General features: G+C 50.6%; 2 protein-coding genes across 3 annotated transcripts in view; both read left to right on the top strand.

Annotated features, from left to right (window-relative positions):
- Positions 1 to 3,620, top strand: part of LOC133341336 (calpain-1 catalytic subunit-like) — a 43,970-nt gene extending 40,350 nt beyond the window's left edge. The window contains exon 22 of the mRNA XM_061549876.1: positions 519 to 3,620. Coding sequence (XP_061405860.1) covers positions 519 to 545 — 27 coding nt within the window. The 3' untranslated portion in view covers positions 546 to 3,620. The remainder of the gene's footprint in view (positions 1 to 518) is intronic.
- A 9,827-nt stretch (positions 3,621 to 13,447) lies between these two features.
- The window catches only part of LOC133341335 (tau-tubulin kinase 1-like), a 41,750-nt gene continuing 32,165 nt past the window's right edge, over positions 13,448 to 23,032 (top strand). The window contains exons 1-3 of one of the 2 annotated variants that reach the window (XM_061549875.1): positions 13,448 to 13,950; positions 20,841 to 20,940; positions 21,567 to 22,184. The gene's annotated coding sequence lies outside the window, so the exon portion shown is untranslated. The remainder of the gene's footprint in view (positions 13,951 to 20,840; positions 20,941 to 21,566; positions 22,185 to 23,032) is intronic. The other variant, XM_061549874.1, reaches the window with a different exon arrangement.

Genomic DNA, 23,032 nt, shown 5'->3' with positions numbered 1-23,032 from the left:
CAGCTCGCTCACCAGCTCACTCACCGCCTTGCCCCAGCTACTTACCATCGCGACACTTGAACGCCAACCTTCTTGCCCCATAGCTCCTTATCTGCCTGTCCACCTACTCGCTCGCTCACTCTCCCACTCATTTATTCGTCCAATCATCTGCTCGTTAACCGATGTAATGGCCTCCTCTTCCATGTGCCCTCTCACTTAGTTATTTCTTTGTCAATTTTTGTGCTTGGTTAGCATGGTCGGTTACGTATGGCGCGAAAGAAGTTCAACATAATACATACATTTATTTACCCACCCGCTCGCTCTCTCGCTCACTCTCTCACTTGCTTTCTCACTTGTCCTTTCGCCCATTTACCTGCTCACCCACGTCTCTCGCGTTGTCGCTCGCCCGCTCACCTGGTGCCGCGCAGGAAGCCGATTCTTGAGCCTTGTTCTCTCAGGACGAGGATCGGCCACGTGTGAAAGTCGCTCTTCTTGGGTCGTTGATGACGCCCGTCGTCTCGTTTCTTTGCCCCCCGCAGTTCCTGAACCTCACCATGTTCGGTTGAGGAGGGAGAGGAGGCGCGGGGGAAGCGAGCAGCAGGAACGCAGCAGCGACGGCAACAGAGATCGGATGTCAGCTGGCGCATGAGCTCCAGCTCGTGCACGCTCCTACACGCGTGTGTGTGTGTGTCTTCGTTCGCGTGCATGTGTGACAGTGTCGGCGTGTTGCCTACCCGAGTGTGCTCGTGCGAGTGAATGCGTGGGGTAGAGCTGTCGGAGAGCTACAGTGAGTGGTGAGCGTGCTGCGCTGCACACCCAGCAAACCAAGTTCGATGCCCGGCCAAAGTTCACGTCTGTGACTTAAATGTGAATTGGTCCTAGGCCTCCCCTAGGTCGGCTCGTACATAAATGATTACCCTGGTACGGTGTGTAAACGCAAAGGCGGCAGCTGGAAGCGATGCTGGCCACAACACCCCCTTGTTCGCATTGCCTGTGTATGTTGAACTTATTTCGCACCGTGCTCGCTAACAGCACTTGCCTTAACAGTCTGTATGGCCATAAGGGGGGGGGGGGGGTATCTGTTTGTGAGTGAGTCGGTTGCTATCCGTATCGAGCTGCAGAGTGCGAGCGCGTGCGTGCGTTGGGTGAACAGCCGATGGCGGGACACCCACCTCGCCAAAAACCACACACCGTCACGGCGCAGCGCCGGCCTTAATAGGTGCTCGCTAATCTAGCAACTCGTGCCTCACCGGGCCAAATGGAGGCCAAACAAGCGGGGGGGGGGGGGGGGGCAGCATGTCTATGCTTGTATGCTCTGACACATGCTTCTCTTACATGTGTGTGTGACAAGTGCAAGCGAGTGTATGGTCACACCAAAAGTATTTCGGGACGCCGACCGTCATGCATGTGCACAGTCCTAGTAGGCGATTCACGCCGCCTCGAATCGCCGGCGTGCGTGTCTTGTACGTACGTGGGTGGCCAGCCGTGCTAATCGGAGGGTTGCGAGGAGGAGGAGGGGAGGACAACAAACAAAACACGAACGAGCAGTTCTCAATCAGTGGTGGGCAACCGTGCGGGGCCTCGTGCGGGGCCTCGTGCCCTCCCGCGGAGCCCCTCGTGATGGCCCGCCGGTGTCGGTGTCTCGATGTCGATGGCGTGGGGTGGGGTGGGGGGCGGCGGTCACGCTCGGTGCACGACCGCGACGACGTCGAAGCTTTGCGGCCCACCGGGGGTGCAGGAGGGGGGGCCTGCTCGTGAGGCCCGCCGACCATGATCCGGGTTGCCCGCCGATTGTGGTCCGGATTGCCCACCGTGGTTTTGGTTGCCCGCCGTGGTTTTGGTTGCCCGCCGTGGTTTTGGTTGCCCGCCGTGGTTTGGGTTGCCCGCCGTGGTTTGGGTTGCCCGCCGATTGTGGTCCGGGTTGCCCGCCGTGGTCCGGGTTGCCCGCCGTGGTTTTGGTTGCCCGCCGTGGTTTGGGTTGCCCGCCGTGGTTTGGGTTGCCCGCCGATTGTGGTCCGGGTTGCCCGCCGTGGTCCGGGTTGCCCGCCGTGGTTTTGGTTGCCCGCCGTGGTCCGGGTTGCCCGCCGTGGTTTGGGTTGCCCGCCGATTGTGGTCCGGGTTGCCCGCCGTGGTTTGGGTTGCCCGCCGTGGTCCGGGTTGCCCGCCGATTGTGGTCCGGGTTGCCCGCCGTGGTTTGGGTTGCCCGCCGTGGTTTGGGTTGCCCGCCGTGGTTTGGGTTGCCCGCCGTGGTCCGGGTTGCCCGCCGTGGTTTGGGTTGCCCGCCGATTGTGGTCCGGGTTGCCCGCCGTGGTTTGGGTTGCCCGCCGCTGGTCTCGATTGTGGAAATTCGAATCAAAAGGTGGCGAAAAACCCTGGGCGCGAGCCCATCGGGGGAGGGGGGGTCTCTCTGCTGCAGTGCCACACACAAAAAATGGGTGGGGAGGGGGCGTCCGATGCGTTTTGAAAACCTGACAGAGGTCGTTTAAATGCAGTATATACGCACGCGCACACAATGTGCACACGCGTCTACATAGCTACGCAGTGTATTCATGCAAGCGTATATAACGAATAATGGGGGGGGGGGGGGGTAGGGTTTCTTTTCATTTACTGCTTACGTTTGGGTATTTGTCGTTTTCTAAAAAGCACCAATACGGTGCCAATCGCACGTTCAGATTTTTTTTATTTTAGTTTGGTGGGGTTGGTGGGATGTTCATGTGAGCGCGTGTATCATTTTTTTTTAAATTCTCAAAACATCTCAAGTTTTCATTGTCCTTATACCGTGTATCATTTTTTGTTCGTTTGCCATTGTTTAAATTCGGGCTGTGTTTTCCCACTCACCGTGAGAGTCATCCCATCGGCACCCGATTTGTTGAGTAAGCGCGTGTCCCAGTGACATTGCTGAAGCGAGGCTCTGGAGCTCAGGGGGAGTCTCCAGCTGGAACACGTGGGCAGCAGCCCCCCCCCTCCCCCGTAGGAAACTGTTCAGCTGCCTTATCACGCCCTATCTAGAGTGAGGGGGGAGTGTGTGGTGTGTGTGTTTGTGTGTGCGCCTGAAGCACAGGTGGTGCATTTGCAAGTCATCTCAGTCAACCCGTGGCACCTGGGTCTGTCCCGTGACTTCTTGTCAGCGAAACTTTAAAAACTTCAAACGGCTTCAAAGTGCACCTAGCCTGGCACAAGCACCGCGGTGACGTAACCGCCACTTGTATGGGAGTGGAGCGGTTAGTGCACTGCGATACAAACGCGGTGACCCTAGTTAGATTCCCTATTGTGGTCAACACCAATGACGATAATCTGAACCGGTCCTGGACCTCCCCTAGGTCGACTCGGCCTCAAACGAGTACTTGGCGTGGTGTGTAAACATCGCCACTGGGGTGACAAAGGCGGCCGGGCGTGGTGTTGGCCACTCATCCCCATCATGTGCTGTGCCGGCCTTCATAGGTGCTGCTCACTGACGGCACTAACCCCAAAAGTCTGTTAGGGTCTTTGTCTTTGCGTGGTAGAGACCTGCCGTGACTCCAAAGTCGGGCACGAAGTGACTTCCAGCCCAGGCTTCCCAGCCAGGAATTGCACGCAACCTTGTGGGAGGACATGTGGTGATAGCCCAGCACCTACTGGTGCAGTAAACATCGTTGGATTCATTCAGGGGTAAGGACACATTTTCTTCCTGAGTGCCGAATCATCATTGGGGTTTTCTTTCAATATAGTTTCAGCCAATTTCATGAGTGATGAAACAACTGGGAAGAAACCGGAGCACTTTGGAGGAAACGGACACGCGAGAGGGGGCAACACTCGATCCCCGTACAGGTGGAAACAGATTGCGATTAGTCAATTTGCTGTACCGCCTTCTCTTGGCGAGCCAGGGTACAGCACCTCCTGGACGCCAACGGGAAGGGAGCTCCACAACATCTGTGCGGTGATCCATCAATCCTCGCTGCTACCTCCACAGAGGCAGCCACGTGCATAGCCACCAATGTTACAAACCTGTGCACAGTGTGAGCGAAGCAGTTGGACTATTTGTAGGTGGGGCCTGTTCGTTTGCAAAGGTGCAATTGCATTTTCTAGTGAGTAACATTCCTACACGCTTTGGTTCTTTCGGTAAAGTCACGTACGTTACCGAAAGAACCAAAGAGTATGGATTCCTGCAGTCACGAAAGCTTCAAATCTAGATTATATTCCTACAATTACAATTATTCAATTCATTAAAAAATAACCCGAATAGCAGGTCCCGTGTCTGCTTGGGGCCTGGCGAATGCCCTCTTCTGGCCGGTGATGATATTTCACGTGAACGAATGGAGCTTTTATTTGAGGGCTGCTACCATCTAGTGGAGAGAAAATATTAAAAGGACTCTGGGGGGACCATGATGCCACGCATAATGACTATTCACCAAGCTTCGAACTGACCAAGCTTACAGAATAATATTTTTTGAAGAGTCGGCTAGCTGAAAGATGACGTCCGAAAGAAATGCATGGATGTGAAAGGGGTTCAAGGGCTTATCTGACACCCAATAGATGCGTGGAGGAAACGGTTTACCACTTATTGATGGATACGTGTCAACTCGTACATGCATCAATACACTACACGTGCATGCGATAATTAAGAACGGATTCGTTTACATTTTTTTTTGCAAATATGCGGTTATATTCCAGGCGAACCGAGAGACAACTCTGCAAACTAAGCAGATAAACCCCGACACATATGACAAGAAACAGAACTAACATTGTGAGAATGCATATATACATCGATTCGAGGTGAGGGCACGTGAGTGACATCGGTGAGAGGGAGGAGTACAATTGCAATAATGATACTGGTAGGAACCGCCAGGTTACACCAGCCCACAGTGGATTATTGTGTCCGTCCGTCGTGCAGGAAGGGGCTGGGTGGGGAGGGAGGGGCTGGGAGGGGAGGGTGGGGCTGGTCACCCCGCGGTGCCTTTATGAAACTCAACGTTTAACCTACTCACGCCGGCTTGTGCCCGCCCTCACAGTCGGGCATATTTGCGGAATACACCACGCCGCTGTTGACCCTGGCCATTGACCGAGCAACCCAACGTTCCTACCAGCTCCCTCCGCAGGAATGTGTTTGTTCAAGTGGTGGCAGAGGCCTCGTGGTCTTGATGAAGGGCGTGCGTGCTCCTGCCGATTGGGCCACGGTCATCCAGACGGTCTGTACGTGTGCACGTTGAACTTCTTTCGCGCCGTACGTAGCCAACCGTTGCAAATCGGAGGTGCGGTTTCGGCCTGTCGTAGTGGCGGGGAATTACGTCTCATCACACACGCGCATGTCATCGCTACCGTCACGACTGCTACAATTATTGACTTGGTTAAGACTATGGACTGAAGCATGGTTTTATTTACCAATTTATCTCCGTTCCAAATACACAATTTAACCGTTGCACGCTGCACACGCCTGATACGTCGCCACGTAACGTAAGCGAACGCCGATTCAAATTGGAGATACGGGATATAGGCTCGCAAAGTGATTACAATTAAATTCAATTAAAAAGAATAAAATGTATGTAGCGGCATCTAGTGGCTAGATGGGTCACACGTAAAGCCATTTCACACATACAAACATACCATTCGAAACAATATCGTTGCTTCTGACACGAGTTATTCCTATGCTTGCATAAATAGACCGGGTTGGAAGTCCACTCACGTTGAAGCTTTGACTGCGGTGTCGCATCGCCACCTGCTGCCTCGAGAACGTCATCACATGCACTCTGGCTTCGCGTGCCTCAACTCCGAATTGTTTTTAACAACGTGGTGGTGGTGGTGGCTGTAGACAATTAAAGTGCACCTAGCATGGCACAAGCTCCACAGTGACGTCACCGCCACGTAGTAGTGGTGAACAGCGGTTGTTGTTGTTGGTTGACAATGACCTCCAACTCTGCTTACATTACACATGGGTATGATGTTGCTTTGACACCGGGAGCCCTCATCCCACTTACCTTGGCCATTAGGTCGTCTGTATTCGCAAGTGTGTGTTCAGATTTCTCCCGACTAACGCATATTATTTTTGTTCATCATTCATTTTGATACTGGAAAAAAATGGTCCCGTACTCTTTGCTTCTTTCGGTAAAGTCACGTAGGTAGAAAAATAACAGATCACGACGTTTCGATCGCAACACAAGCAATCGTCATCAGGTGGGACAACCACAGCAAGAAGACACTGCTGAAGAGATCTGCCGTGGCACGAGGTTGTATAGGACTCGGCAGTAGGGGGGTAGAGAGAAGTGGGTCCTATACACGCAGCGGCTCAACGCGAGCTATTAATGCGTTGACACGTGCATTGCCTTTGTGCTGGCCGCCTTTTGGCGTTCTCTCGTCGACAGCTGGCGAGACAACGAAGGCTGTCTCAGGTGTAGACCAATCGGTTTCAAAGGCAATGCATGTGTTCTCAGAGCATGCTCGCATGTTTTGCCACGAGTATGTGTGGCTAATGCAGACTCGACGCCTTGCATATAGGTATCTATTTGGTGTTCGAACATCTTAATACCTCCTGATTTATTGCCAGAAAGGCCGAGACTTTTTTTGTTCTCCCGACTGTCCACGAGTATCATCAATCATCTTTACCGGTATCATTAGACTCGCAATAATGTTGGATCGTGATCATCAGCCCCACCATAATCCTTGTCATCGCCACCACCCGCACTATCCACACCACGACCATAATCGCCACCGCCCGCTAGATTCACCATCGTTATTATTAACACGTGTAATGTGAAATTAACAACACATCTTTTTCTCTATATAATAGAGGGTTTTTGGGGGGGGGTTATATGTTTGGAATCAGTGATTATGTGATAAAAAAGCAATACTTTTGAATGTGGGTAATGCAGTACAGTAGTTAAAGCTTAATACAAGAGAAATATATTTACGATAAAATATCATCTGAAATAACACGAATATCTAACCGACTGCACTGCAGTGTATTGAGATGGGTGTGTATGTACCATTGCGGTGTGTAAACATCAGCACTGGGGAGACAAAGGCGGCCGGGCGTGGTGCTGGCTACCCACCACTTCGTGTACCGTGTCGGCCTTAATAGGTGCTCGCTAACAGCACTTGCCTCAAGTCTGTTTAAGGCTAAATGGGTGATCGTTGTCTTTGTAGCAATGTTACTCGGCGTAATGACACTGCCTTAGACTTTCTCGCGTTCGCATAGTGGCAGAACTGAAAAAAAAACAAATGTATCCAAGAAAGCCTCAGTGAGACCCCAAGACTCTTTCGGGAGTGTGCTGCATTGGGGGAGGGGAGGTTTGACCAGTCCAATTCATTGAGGCGCTCATTTAAACCGGAGTATCCGGAGAAACCCCACCACACACACGACGGAGGGGTAATATGGAACGCTCCGCAAAGATCGATTCAGGAATCCATTGCTGTAGCGCCATCTTCTGACCACCTCGTGGCCCAAGTCCCTACCGGCACCTGCTATTGTCAGGTGGTCTCCCATCCAGTGCCATTCGAGTTCAACCCCGCTTAGCTTCCGAGATCAAATGAAATCAGGTGCATTTGAGTCGTTGGCAGATGATGATTAAAAAAAAAACCGGCACGATAATTTGTCTCGCTCGGAGCCCCGTGATGTTCTGGGGGGGGGGGGGGGGGGTCCGTTCCTCGCGTGCTACGCTACGAAGCTACGTTCATTGAGAGCTGCCTGTCCCGGGTGCGTTCCTCTTGGATGACGCCCTTGACTCGTCGTGCGGGACGGTATCTGTCCACATTAAATATTCCGTATCTCACTGGTCTTATTTTTGGGCCGCCTATTAATCAATTCGCCGCCCTTGACTTGTCAAGGTGACCGCACAATGAGACCCGTGATCTGTACGTCTTTGCAAAAGGGCGACGCGCATGAAAGAAATTGTAATAGGGGGCTTTGTAACTTTCAGATCTGGGGGGTGGGAGGTACATGAGCCATGACGCCATGGCAAATAAACCTAGGGCGCCACGGTGGCGAGATGTTAACTATCTCGCCTGGAATACAGGAGGTCGTGGGTTCAATTCCGACTCTGACGCCTGTATATTTGGGGTTTGCATGTCTCTCTCCCCCATGGTCCTCCGGGTTTCCCCTCTACATTTAGAATCCATATACATCTCGAGTATTTGGATGCCATTATTGTCCACGTGATATAATCAGAAACTTCGTTGAGCTATCATATGCGGCCAGGTCGCTTCTGAGAAAGAGCTCAGTGGGCCTTACCTGGTGAAATCTAAACAAAAACGTTATAGTTTCGTAAAATATGCTTCAATTGTAAGAGACTTTTCTTGTATGACTCTCATCTGCTTAACATGAAAGGGGTTAATTGACGGTGGCCTACTCTTGAGAACAGTTTTTTTTGTATATCTGCAAGTAGATAGTTAATGCACCTCGCTCACACGTTCCTATATCCCTTGCGTTTCCCCTCGACCCCTGTAATCACCTCTTGCTTGCGTAGGTTCAAATCTCGCCCGCGGCTAGCGCCAGTGGCACGGTCTGAGAACGTGCTGTGCGCCTCCCTCCGGCTTAGGTGGATGCTGCCTTCAACGAGCAAGTACCTGGTGCTGTGTGTAAACATCCGCACTGGGGAGAAAGACAAAGGCGGCCAGGCGCGCTACTGGCTACACAGCTCTCTCGCCTCGTGTCAGCGGCCTTAATGTGTGCTCGCAGCTTCCCCACCACACACAGCGGGAGCGTCTGTGAATGTAATGTGGACTGGTCTCTATGGACAGTGTAAGTGGACGGTTATCACATGAACATGTTTTACTGGGTAGGGATGATACGAGTCCATTGACACGACTCGACCCACGCGTTTATTGTCTTTGCTTACATCGCCTCGTTTGTGCTACCTCGTTTATACTCAGGCGATGACCATGGCCCAGCGCGTAGCGCGTTGAGTCGCGCGGTGCCTTGCAGAGGTTCAAGGTTAGAATCCAGCGGCCGCTCACTTTATTTTTATCCGCGGGTGTATATTAACCAGGAAAAAAATAGGCGAAGTCTGTTTTAGAGTGAACGTTAAAGATCCAGTCACGTCATTCCCAATAGTCGGCCATTGTGTGCCTGCGCCTTGGTCCAAATTTGGAAGAAAGGAAAAAATGTGCACCGCAAATTATTCACTTGAAATATGCAGTGCATCGCAATCATCACCTTCTACGACTGCGAGACTTGACAGACTTCTCCTGAACTAACACATTCCTGCGGAGGGAGCTGGTAGGAACGTTGGGTTGCTCGGTCAATGGCCAGGGTCAACGGCGGTGTGGTGTATTCCGCAAATATGGCCGACTGTGAGGGCGGGCACAAGCCGGCGTGAGTAGGTTAAACGTTGAGTTTTATAAGGGCATCACGGGGTGACCAGCCCCTCCCGACCCAGCCCCTCCCCACCCAGGCCCTCCCCACCCTCCCCACCCAGCCCCTCCCCACCCTCCCCACCCAGCCCCTCCCCACCCTCCCCACCCAGCCCCTCCCCACCCTCCCCACCCAGCCCCTCTCTCCCCACCCAGCCCCTCCATGCACGACGGACGGACCGACACAATAATCCCCTGTGGGCTGGTGGAACCAGTGGGTTCCTACCAGTAAAAGAGGTCTTGAGACCCAGTGATGCTTTCCTGGGTAAACAAGCGGAATAATCATGTACGGTCTGTCGTCGGAGGTCTGTTCTGTCTCGCTTGGACAATATCTTAAATCGCATATAGCAAACCGAACCCTCTCGTGGCGAGCTTGACCTCGACTTTTATATTTGTTGCCCGAACGTATTGTCATACGCACGAGTAGAGCCGTCTCGCTTGTGTCATCCACGGTGTCCGTTCATCCGTACCGCCTGACATCCGGCGTCTCGATTTGAAGTTTTCGTGACTGCAAGGGTCCATAGTCTTTGGTTTTTTCGGTAAAGTCACGTAGGTAAAAAATAAAATAAAAATAAATTCAATCACGACGTTTCGGAGGCAACACAAGCTTCCGTCTTCAGGTGGCACCGTCACAGCAAAGTTACTGTATCAAGTACCTACGTGACTTTACCGAAAAAAAACAAAGACTCTCCGTCGTCTCCTTTGTACCGATTCGTCGTGGCCCCCGTTCGTTGAACCCATTCGCAAACAAACAAAAAAGTAGACGTTGCCTGCATCTAAGGTAATCGAGTAAGTTCCCCCACTATTCGATGCACGGACGGATCGTGGAGCGAAATAATCGATTGGGATTAAATTCTTCGTTCTAAGGGATTTTTTGTTCCTGGTTCTTGCTTCCCACTTAGCGCCCCCTCGTGGCAATCATTTGCGGGGTGGGGGGCTTGGTGGTGTGACGTCACCGACCTGCATTCAGCACCACGGACAGCGGCACGGTCGCCACAGCTGGGGCTGAACGATTTGGGGCTGAACGATTTGGGGGAAATATCTAATTGCGATTTTCTGACAGATATTGCGATTTGATTTGCGATTAGATTTTTTGAAGTCAAGCTTCAGTTCAATATTCACTGTGTAATAGATTTAAACGTCATGGAGCATTACCACATGATACCATTAAAATATGAACTGCTCTATATATTCTAATGCAAGGATGAGAACTTAAAAGATATGAATTACTTCCAATATGTATGTATTAAAATGTTTAATTGAAAGAAAACAATCAAACATAGAACAATTGTTAAGTAAAATAAATAAAGTTATAATAGTAAATAATAAACCAATTCAATAAAAAGTAACAGGACTTTTCAAATCGCACAAAATCGCAGCCTTTGCGATTTGCTAATCGCATTGTTTCAAATTGAGATTTCAATTTGAAATCGATTAATTGTTCAGCCCTAGCCACAGCCCGTATAACAAGTACACCTCGGCTGCTTAATTCACCCTGCCCCTGGAAATCAACGCCTCTGAAAATTATTCATCCCCAGTCGAAAGCCGTGGCGGGGTGGGAAGGAAGCGATGATTTGCGAAACGTTTTTGTTGTTGATGTGGAGAGACAGATATATGAAGGAGACGTATTGTCGACTTCGTACATCTGGTTTTGAATAGCAATTTAACAATGCACATATTATCCCGACGCTGGCGATAGCTTCATCGAAAGGCGTGGTGTAGATAATCGATTGTTTACGGTGTGCGCACAGTATGTGATGTCGCTACATTTACACGAATGGAGCAGAGCATGTTAAAATATTCAAACGCGATAGCATAAGAATCAATACAAAAATCGACAAAGAAAAATAACCGATTCAAGGAATTAAATCGTGACCTCGAAGAGAGACAGTGGGATTGCTGGGAGGAATCATTGCATACCTACAATGTAAGCAATCGTTTGCAGAAGTCCAATTACTGCTTAAACAAGTCCGACAATGTCCCACTGAAGATAATATCACAGAGCTATCTCTGAGATCAATTCAAGTGAGCTGGTCCACACAGGAGAGGGCAGCACTTTTCCTACCCGTCCTGTCGCATGAGAGTAACGTACGATATTTAAGAGCAGCACCACATTTATTCCTATAGGGGTTTTTTTTGTTGCAGTCATTTGGTGACGGGGCCAAGACTAATCATCTCCCAACAATTGGGAATCCCGCATTCGAATCCAGATTCCCAGCGGTCACAGCTCAGCGCTCTTCTCTCGGAGACAATCTAGCCACCTCAGCGCCGCACACCATTACAAAAAAAAACTTTTATCCAAACTACGAGAGGGCTGGCTCGCCGCAAACCACCCGTGGCCAAATCAGAGTCAATCCAGGACTCAGGCCAATGAATTAACCAAATGTCCCTGAACGCTACGTACGCTCGTTTTTTTTTATCATTTACAATATTAGTCGATGCAGTCATACAATGTCACGTGTATTAGTCAATAGTCGCAGTGACTGCCAGCTCATGTAAGTATTGAGCGTTGCTGAATCGGTGCTATAAAGTCCACGTTCATGTGCCGGGGATAGTCTTGACAAATGACTGCCACTGCTGACCTCCTTACCAATCGGTGCACCCTTACCAGATGGCATCCCGTTTTAATGACCTCGCAAAGATGATGATGATGTGACAGAACAAACACTGGTTGGGATGTGAACTCAGTTACTCACTACTGTGAGTCCTGATGCTTTAGCAAATGAGCCACAATCTAACGGATGCTACGGAACGCTTAGTTAAATTACCAAATGTAGCATCCATTTACTATCCACTGCTGTATACGAGCTTCCCTGTTCCCATACATATTATTTGTATATGCATATACAGTATACACAACGCTGTCTGATTAAAATTAAGAAAAATGCCGTGTCCAACACGTATGCATAATGAAACGTGTGCTTTGAGTTTAATTTGAGTGGTAGAGGGGAGCGCTATCCAACAGAATACTGCTCATTGTGTGGTTCTGTGTGCCAGAATAAGTGAGTGTGTGCACATGTGTATTTGTGGGCGAGTATGATTGTATGGCTGCGCGAATTGACACAATTTTGTGTGGCTGTATATGTATAAACAGCATAGTGTTATATGCCTAGGTGTATGGCTGTGTGGCTCGGTATTTGTATGCTTCCGTGCATAGCTGTCTGTGTGTTTCATCGACTTCATGTGTCTGTGTACGCCTATAGGTTAAGGATAAGCTCCATATGTAAATGTGTGTCTGTCGCATGGTGTATTTGCGAGTGTCGATAGGTTGTCTATGGCTACTGCGGGGAGCGTTCGTGTGTAGCGTTTAATGCGTTTCGATTCGACCCGAGCGACCCGAGTTCGATTCCCGCTCACGGCCAACATAGTTGACGATTATCTGAACCAGTGCTGGGCCCGCCCCTAGATCGACTCAGCCTCAAATGAATACCTGGAACGGCGTGTAAACATCAGCATTTGGGAGACAAAAGGCGGCCAGGCGTGGTGCTGGCCACCCACCGCCTTGTGTGCCGTGCCGGCCTTCATAGATGCTCGCTAAACAACACTTGCTCAAACAGTCTGTTAAAGGTTATACGGAAGATATTTGTCTTGTATAGCTATGTGTGTTTTTTTGTCTTGTATAGTTATATAAGGAACGAAACAGATGGACCTCTCCACAAATCTGGATGTCGCCTGATGAAGCTGGTTGTAATTACTGGCGAAACGTCGTACTCAGATTGTAAATATTGTGGCTTGGCTCTCCAACACACCGGTGTGCTGTACTAGTGACGAATTGGCCACGTTCTGTTTACGTGACAACCCTTACTAGTTGGCTGTGTCGGGTGGTGGCGGGTTTTAACGACACATTTATATATTTACGCGATCTAACCCAAGAAGTCTCTCATGGACGATATTGGTCGCGGAAGCCTACGTGTGCAATAGCAATGTGTACTTAAGATCAGATAGCTCTCTGTGTCTATGGAGCTATGCGCGCGCGCGTGCGTGTGCAACTCATGTGTGTCGGCGTGCGCACGGCTATCGTCCGAATATTAATGAACAGCTCCCTCTCCACGCGAACTTTTTCATCCCGATCGACGCCAGGAGGAGCCCCGAATCATCCGCATTAAACGCCGGTGCATTGTGGGTGCACTTGGAAGGAATAGCTCGACAGAGAGGGCGGAGGGAGCCCGCGGCGTGAGCAGCAACCACAGCAGCAGTAGCAGCAGCAATAGCATCATCAGTAACAGCATCATCAGTAACAGCAGCGGCCACCGCCACTGCATCACCACCATTAGCAGCAGCAGCATTTTAACCATCACTGTAATCAATAGCAGCACCGTTACTGTTAGCGGCAGACATTCACCACCACCGTCATCGGAAGCGACAGTACCATCACCATCCCTGTCATCATCGTCTGTAGCAGCAACAGCAGCAACAGCATCTGTATCGCCGTGATCAGCAGCAGCAGCAAGGACGAACGGGGAGAGTGAAGCGCCTTCATGGAGAGGTAGAGGGAGACAAGACTGGGGGGAGACGGGAGGAGCCAGGAACAGAGAGGAGGAGGAGGAGGGAGACACGGAGAGGTGGCAGTGATTCTGTGTGCCGTGGAGGGTGAAGCGTTTTGCGGCGAGCGCAATCAACCTGAGCTCGGCCTCGCGTGCATAGCGCAAGGTGAGTCCGTGTACCCGTGCGTGTGGTGATGTGATTGCGTGTGTGTGCGTGTATGTCATTGTGTGTGTATGTCATTGTGTGTGTATGTCTGTATTCGTGTGGGGGGCAGTGGTGTAACGGTAAGCGCGCTGCTCTGCGAACCCGGCGACACGAGTTCGATTCCCGTGACGATTATCTTAACCGGTCCTGGGCCTCCCGTGGGTCGACTCAGCCTCAAATTTGTACCTGGTGCGGTGTTTGTCAGCATCGCCACTAAAGAGACAAATGCGGTCGGGCGTGGTGCTGGCCACCCATCATCTCGTGTGCTGTCCTGGCCTTCAGAGGTGCTCGCAAACAGCACTTGCCCCAACAGTCTGTTGAGGCTATAAGGGGCGTCTTTGTCTTTGTCTGTGTGTGTGAGAGATGTGTCATTGCATGTGTGTACGTGTGACATTGTGTACGTGTCTACGTATTTAATTGTGTATACGTGTGAGATGGTGTGTCATTTTATGATGGTGTGGCTGATTACATGTACGAGTATGATTGTGTATAGCTATGCATGTTAGTAGATGTGAATGTGTATTTATCCATGTATGGTTGTGTTTTAGTGTGTACGTGCACGGTTGTATGTAATTATGTGTGCTTGCGTGAGATTGTGTATAGGCGTGTGATCATATATGATTGTGTGTCTGTGTCTGTGGATGCGTATCGTTGTGTATAAAATGTATGTATGCGTAAATGTGTCCGTGCGTCTATAATGCATTATACGTGGGCAACAATGTCTATACATGTGTATATCTACTGTAATTGTACCCGTGTGTGCAGTGTAATTGTGTATACGTATGCGATTGTGTGTGTGCCTGCGTGTGTGCCCTGTGTGTATATGCGTGTGTACCGTTGTGTGTGTGTGGTCGCGCGTGTGTGTGGTGCATGCATTGTCCAAGGGCGAAACTATGGCTTCCGTGGTCATCACAATGCGCTATGAAACGGAGTTGGATTCCCGATCAGGAATAACATCGGTTGGATATCTGAAACGCTCCTGGGCCTCCTTTAGATCGACTCAGCCTTAAATAATTACCTACTACGGCGTGTAGTCGAGTAAAACAAAAGATTAGCGCAGGGAGGGAAAGTGACAAAGACACCATCGTTTCGTGCACCGTGCAGCCCTTAATAGGTGTTCGCTAACAGCGCCTGCAACAACAGCACAGGCTGATGATGATGGTTGCGATGGTGATGCTGCACGGAGGATCCATGTCTTCTCCGTACAGTGCCAGACCATTGCGCGATGTCGCATGCACCACTGTATGCGCAATACACGGTGATGGAGGAGCCGTTGCGATGGTGATGATGGTTGCGATGGTGATGATGGTGATGATGGTTGTGTTCGTGGTGATGGTGATGATGGTTGCGATGGTGATGATGGTTGTGTTCGTGGTGATGGCGAGTATGGTCGTGGCGGTGATGATGGTTGTGGATGGTGATTATGATGGTCGTGTGATGGTAATGATGGTGATTATGATGGTTGCGATGGTGATTGGGATGATGGTGGTGGTGATAGTTGTGATGGTAACGATGGCGATGACGAGGCTTTGCACCGATGCACCGGACAGCAACGGAGACGAGAGACGCGACGGGAATGGGGGGAGAGAGACACACACAGAGAGAGACACACAGACACACACACACACAGAGAGACACAGAGAGAGAGAGAGAGACACACACAGAGAGAGACACAGAGAGAGAGAGAGACACGGGAGAGTTGCCGCCGTTATATGGGGGGATGGATGGGTTTGGTCGACTGCAGCTCACACGGGCGGGTACCCTGGTTTAGGGGACCTCATGCAGCGGGGTAAGGAGGGGCCGGGGTTCAGTGTTCAGTGTTCTGGGAGCCGTGGGTTCGTGTCGAGGACCGCTCCGAATGGGACCCGGACCAGACCCCGACGTTATCAGACGTGCCCCTCGAGCGGCGTGGGTGTGCATGCCGCCGGGTGATGAGTGGAGGTCTGCTGTGTGTGGCTGTGTGTGACTGTGTGTGCAGTGTGTGACTGTGTGTGCAGTGTGTGTGTGTCACTGTGTGTGACTGTGTGTGTGTGACTGTGTGTGACTGTGTGTGTAGTGTGTGACTGTGTGTGCAGTGTGTGTGTGTGTGTCACTGTGTGTGACTGTGTGTGCGGTTGTGTGTGTGACTGTGTGACTGTGTGTGTGCTGTGCGTGTAGTGTGTGACTGTGTGACTGTGTGTGCTGTGGGTGTGTGTGTAGTGTGTGACTGTGTGACTGTGTGTGCAGTGTGTGTGCAGTGTGTGCAGTGTGTGCAGTGTGTGACTGTGTGTGACTTTGTGTGTGCAGTGTGTGTGTGTCACTGTGTGTGACTGTGTGTGTGTGACTGTGTGTGTAGTGTGTGACTGTGTGTGCAGTGTGTGTGTGTGTGTCACTGTGTGTGACTGTGTGTGCGGTTGTGTGTGTGACTGTGTGTGACTGTGTGTGTGCTGTGCGTGTAGTGTGTGACTGTGTGACTGTGTGTGCTGTGGGTGTGTGTGTAGTGTGTGACTGTGTGACTGTGTGTGCAGTGTGTGTGCAGTGTGTGCAGTGTGTGACTGTGTGTGACTGTGTGTGACTTTGTGTGTGCAGTGTGTGTAGTGTGTGTGACTGTGTGTCCAGTGTGTGACTGTGTGTGCAGTGTGTGTGACTGTGTGTGTGCTGTGTGTGCAGTGTGTGTGCAGTGTGTGCAGTGTGTGACTGTGTGTGACTTTGTGTGTGCAGTGTGTGTAGTGTGTGACTGTGTGTGTGCTTGGTGTAGCGTGTGACTGTGTGTGTGCTTGGTGTAGTGTGTGACTGTGTGTGCAGTGTGTGTGACTGTGTGTGCAGTGTGTGACTGTGTGTGCAATGTGTGTAGTGTGTGTGACTGTGTGTGCAGTGTGTGTGACTGTGTGTGTGCTGTGTGTGCAGTGTGTGTGCAGTGTGTGCAGTGTGTGACTGTGTTTGACTTTGTGTGTGCAGTGTGTGACTGTGTGTGACTTTGTGTGTGCAGTGTGTGTAGTGTGTGACTGTGTGTGTGCTTGGTGTAGTGTGTGACTGTGTGCAGTGTGTGTGACTGTGTGTGCAGTGTGTGACTGTGTGTGCAGTGTGTGTGCAATGTGTGCAGTGTGTGCAGTGTGTGCAGTGTGTGACTGTGCGTGACTTTGTGTGTGCAGTGTGTGACTCTGTGTGACTTTGTGTGTGCAGTATGTGCGTGCAGTGTGTGTGACTCTGTGTGTGACTCTGTGTGTGCAATGTGTGCAGTGTGTGCAGTGTGTGACTGTGTGTGACTTTGTGTGTGCAGTGTGTGACTGTGTGTGTGCAGTGTGTGTGACTCTGTGTGTGACTCTGTGTGTGCTGTGTGTGCAGTGTGCGTGCAGTGTGATTGGGTGCGGAGCTGTGTCTGTGTTTAAGTGCAGTATCTGGCTATGTGATAGTGTGTGGCTGTGGGTGTGGCTGTTATATTCATGTGGCTGTGCGTGTGAGATTGTGTGTGACTGGGTGTGTCTGTTAACGTGATTGTATGACTCTGGATGTGTGTGTGACACTTTATGTGATACTACGGTTCGCTCGCTGCGCTACAAATCCGGCGACCCGAGTTCGATTCTCGCTTACGGCCAACACCCGTGGAGAATATCTGAACCGGTCCTGAGCCTCCCCTCGGTCAATTGAGTACTTGGTGCGATGTGTAAACATCGCTACGAGGGAGACAAAGGCGGCCGGGCGTGGCGTTGGCCACCCACCCCCCTGGTGTGACGTACCGATCCCAACAGTCTGTTAGGGATCTTTGTCCTTGTGTCTATTTATATACAGTAATGTATGTGGCTATGAATGTGTATGTGTGCGCTTGTGTATGCACAGCATGTTCATGATGTGTGTATGTGTGATTTTGTGGATGCGTGTGCTTGCCGAGTGTGACAGTTTTGTGTATGTGTGTGTGTGATTGTAGCTGAATGTTGTGTCATTTTGTGTACGTTGCGTGTGATTATGTGGCTGTATGTGTATGAATTTGTCAGTATATGAGATTGTGTGTGGATGTATATGGATGCATGGTGTGTGCTCTTGCGTATCTATGCGTGTGAGCTTGAGCGGTGGCAGATTTGGTTAGCGCACCCGGAGAACTGAGTTCCCGTTCCCGGCCACTCATAACATGAGTAAGCGAATGTCAGAAATGGTCCTGGACCACGCCTAGATCTACTCAGCCTAAAACAAGTGCAGTTCAGAGTACTTGGTGAAGTGCCTGATCGAGGGCAGCAGTGGGGGAAGACAACATCGGGCGTGGTGCTGCTGTTCGACATCGCACTCTTGCGTGTGTCCTGCCAGCCTTAATAGGTGCTCGCTAACAACACTTGCCTCTAACATCGCCTCGCTAAGTCGTAGAGCTCCCTTTGAAAAGCAAAGCGACTAGGCCCGGTAAAAGCGGCCCACGTGGCTCAGCTGAATATTATTTCGATATTTTTTTCTGCGAGACATTTCCACGCGATAAGCCACCTCGTTGAGCTGTCATTTGTGGCCAGGTCGCTTCTTAAAAGTTAGATAATAGCTCATTGGGCTAGTAAGAAGAAAACCGATTGTTCAGTTTTATTTGTATATGTTTGTTAAGTGATTGGTTTACATTTCCTATACAATGCGCTCCAATCGTGGGTTTGTATTTGTTTGTTATTGCAACGTTGTGACCCGGCTTTAATTGGACATCTGTCGACTGATGAGGCTGGTTATAATTATTGTACCGGCAAAATGTCGTCCTCGAATTGTAAATGTTGTGGGTTTACTCTCCAACGCCCCGGTGCGCTGTACTAGTAACTAATTGGCACTTTCTGTTCACGTGACAATCCTTACTAATTGGCTGTGTCGGGTGGTGGTGGGTTTAACTACACATTTATATTTAATCTATCTATCCGAAAAAAAAACCGCTATGGTGGAATTGGTCGCGAAAGCCATACTACGTGTCAAAATGTGACGAAGAGCTTTACTACAAATAAATATTCTGATCAGTCTACCGTGTGTAATCTCGACGGTGCCAATCACAGACCAGGCTGCCTGGCTTCTAGGTGGTCATGGGAACGCCGCATTCAAAGTGAACACTTTGCTCGTTTGCCTTTGTGTACACACACGACTTGTTAACGTGTCTGTATAGATTTAACACCACCGCCCAGATAATTTAAGAAAGCTTCATTTTACACTTTTGTACGTTTAATAAAAAGTGCCGTTTTAAGGGTCAATTAGCGAAACCAGTGACATGACTTCTATAGCCAATCACGGGTAAGGTCGGCGTGCAAGTGGCTCAACCTTGGGCACGTGGCCGTCACTCCCCTAGGGCGACTCGGCCTGAAATGAGCACGCGCGAAATAAAATCAATCGCGCGAGCACCCGCGTCAAATTGTTATGCACTGAGAAGCTTATTAAGAGCAAAATAACGCATTACTGATTTCATGCTCCAATAATTAACGAGCCACTTAAGTCTGTATAGCGGTGCAGAGTTTTGTTATGTGTATTTTTGTCGTGTTAACTTTCTTTTGTTGCACCAAGTGAAAGCAGAAAATCCAATCTCACGTTGTGTGAACATTCAATTGTTGCAAGGGAGCCTTGCGAATTGACATATTACTTTTTGGTAAAAGCCAGTAGTGGCCTCCTCCCACGCTAGCCCGACACATTGAAAGAGGTGGAAGTACCCACACTTGACCCCACCGTAGGCGACCCCGCCGCTGCTGATCGACCACCGTGGCTTTCCAATTTCATACCGCTGGGCCTACAGAGGCGAGGCGGAGGATTTCAGAAATGTGCCCCATTGCTTCCACTGCCGCGCTGGGAGATCGACCACGGAGGAGCTGACTAGACGGGTTTTTCGTGGCTGGGTTATTGGAACTAGACCTGCATGGTTTCACACACGCCACCGCTTTTCAGCCCATGTTTAGGCAGTCTTTCTCCGCACAAAGCACTAAAAACAATGGGCACACGCCGCACGCGCCTGATGATTGGTGAACACGTCGTGGGTGTGGCCAGCATCGCATCGGGACGCCCGGTCGCCTTTGCCGCAAAACTGGGCGCTGATGTGAATCGGCGCACCGTCGCAATGGTGCACGGTTTGGACTTGAGGCTGAGTCGAACTAGAAGGAGGACAAGACGAGGTTTGGCCAGGAATTCAACTCAAGATCGTAGCGGCGTGCGAACAGTAACTTCTGCATCACCGAAAACAAAGATTTCCCATTGTATGCATGTAGGATGACATGCGAGCACTCATTGGGCACACATACCGCACATGAGATGGACAACACACACACACACCAATCAGTACATACACACGCACGCGGTGCATGCACACAGGCTGAGTCAACCTAGGAGAAGCCCATGACACTTGGACTGAGATCATCCGTGGCTTGGGATCGAACTCGGGTTACCGGGACAGTCGTGGACCAGCGAGCGCGCTAATCACTGCACCATAGCTAGGAACGGCGCACAAGGGGTGATGCCGTTCTGTATTCCCCGTGATGATGTTGCAACATAACGCCGGGTACTCGTTTAAGACCGAGTCACTGATGTCAGCCGCGGCCGGGAATCAAACCCGGGTCACTGAGTTTGTAGCGCAGTGCGCTAACTACTGCGCCCCCCCCTCCCACATATGCAGGACACACGTGCACGCACACACGCACACTCACACACACTCACACACACACGCACTCACTCACACACACACGCACTCACTCACACACACTCACACGCACACTCACACACACGCACTCACTCACACACACGCACTCACTCACACACACGCACTCACTCACACACACGCACTCACTCACACACCCGCGGGATACGAAACCCCCACGCGCGCGCGGAGTCTCCGTGGACCCAGGTGCGAGCATTGATCGGCGTGGATTGTGCCATCGTGTTTTTAGGGGAGGTGGTGGAGGAGAGGGTTTCAATTAACCAGGCGCCCAGGCTGCTTGGCCGATCGATGTCCCGGAGCGAGATGGTATCTCCCGGGATAAAATTCACGTAAGTGGAAGGCCAAATATCAAGTTACCCGGAACAGTGTGCGTTCTTGGCATATCTCGCAAGCCAAGCAGGTTACAGCCTGGATGGTGCTTTGATGGGGGGGGGGGGGGGGTGTCATCATCGTGCTCGCGGAGCAGGCGGTGGTGGGCAGCAGAGGGCAGTGGAACAAACACCGTTGTTGTTGTTGTCCTGTCGTGTGCTCATACGTTTGCTCCAGTCTTAACGCTCGCCGCATTCACAACCCTGCACCGCTCAGCGTGCTGAAGTTTTGGTCAAATAACCCCCCCCCCCCTATCCACGGTATGGCGCGTGCTCGTTATACACAGCTGTTTCCTCTGTCCCGGTACGCCAATCGGTCAGCAACAAACAGCACGGTCGAAGTTTGCCCTAGGTTCGCGTTAACGCGTTTGGTGAATTGAGCAAAGTTCTTCTAGGAGCTTTGGAAAAGAGACGACGGGAATGAGAGAGAAGTGAGCAGCAAGTGTCTTGATCTGCAGCAGCACGGTATTCGAACTGTGCGGATGAGACGAAACAGTCTGGTTTTGTGAATGAATCGGTTGAATAATAATTGAACATCGATGTCAATGATCTTTCCCACATATTTCCTCTGTCTCTCCGTTCCACAGGCCCACTGCGTGCAGACTGGATTCAGAAATCTGATCGAGTCGGGTCCGGTCTGCTCTGCATATAACGCCGCGTAGACCGAGATATGGACGGGTTCGATCACACTGGGTGAAATCTGGTCGGGTCAGACCGGATCGTGCAAAATGCATGTATGTTGAACTTCCTTCGCATCGAACGGAGCGAACCGTGCTAATCAAGAGTTGCGATTCGAGTCGGGTTGGGTAGACTCTGAGTTATCTCTAATAAGATCGGGTCGAATCGGGCCGGATCGGGTGAGGTCAAACTGGGTCGGATCGGGTGAGATTACATCGGGTCAGATCGCGTTGTCTCTAATAAGATCGAGTCGAATCAGGTGAGGTCAAACCGGATCAGATTGGGTAAGGTCAAACCGGGTCAGATCGGGTTGTCTCTCATACGATCGAATCAGGTGAGGTCAAACCGGGTCAGATCTGGTTGTCTCGAATAAGATCGGCGTTGGGGTTGGGTCTTGGGTTGGGTCAGACCTCGAGACGACGCAGCAGCGGCAGCGGCGTCGCCTTCTCTCGCGCAAGACTCTGCGACGGCAGGGGTCATGACTGCCACGTCGCACACGCCCTCGGCCAGGTCTCCACTCCCCGAAGGTGAGCGTGCAGATAGAGACATCGGCCGACCTCTGCAGTGCTGCCGCGGTGGTCCACTTTACTCCAGTGACCCGGGTGCTGCTGCGGGGTCAACTTTCTGCCCAGGCTCCCCCCCCCCCCCCCTTCTCTCCCCCTCCCCCTACTGCCGAGGCCTATATAACCTCGTGCCACGGCAGATCTCTCGCCTACTTCAGCAGTGTTTTCTTGCTGTGGTTGTCCCACCTGATGACGATTGCTTGTGTTGCGATTGAAACGTCGTGATCTATTATTTTTCTACCTACGTGATTTTACCGAAAGAACCAAAGAGTATAGATTCCTACAGTCACGAAAGCTTCAAATCAAGATTAATTTTGTTTCGCCAGAGGTGAGAACGGACTCGAGAGGCCAGGGGGGAGGCCATTCTCATTTGCAAGAGTGAACTGGGTCACCAAATAGGGGCAAAAAAGCCAAACAAAATAAAAAGTGTAGCGAAGGAAGCAAATATAGATCGATGCAAACACAACTGTGTCACCTGAGTGATAATATTGCACGCAAAAATACCGCACGGACAAAAATCAATGTTAAATTTAAAATTTATTGCGGGCCGATTGTAGTATAATCACAATTACGTGACCGAAACGTTAAACGGATGTCTTGGTTACTTTTGCACTAATATGTAAACGGACACAGATACATGTCAAATGCAATTTACAAGTGAGAGAATAGGTTTTCCCATTTTTTTGGCAACAAAAGGATGTGAAAACACCAAACTGAAACCTTTTACAAGGAATCATGTCTGCAGTAACCGCAATACTTGTGGTCAGAATGCAAACAAAAAACATACTTTGATAATATATGCATTGTCTTTG

The sequence above is a fragment of the Lethenteron reissneri genome, chromosome 11 (assembly GCF_015708825.2).
Source record: "Lethenteron reissneri isolate LAM-NWPU_2019-01 chromosome 11, ASM1570882v1, whole genome shotgun sequence".
Classification (NCBI taxonomy): domain Eukaryota; kingdom Metazoa; phylum Chordata; class Hyperoartia; order Petromyzontiformes; family Petromyzontidae; genus Lethenteron; species Lethenteron reissneri.
This window is presented reverse-complemented; position numbering and strand designations above follow the sequence as displayed.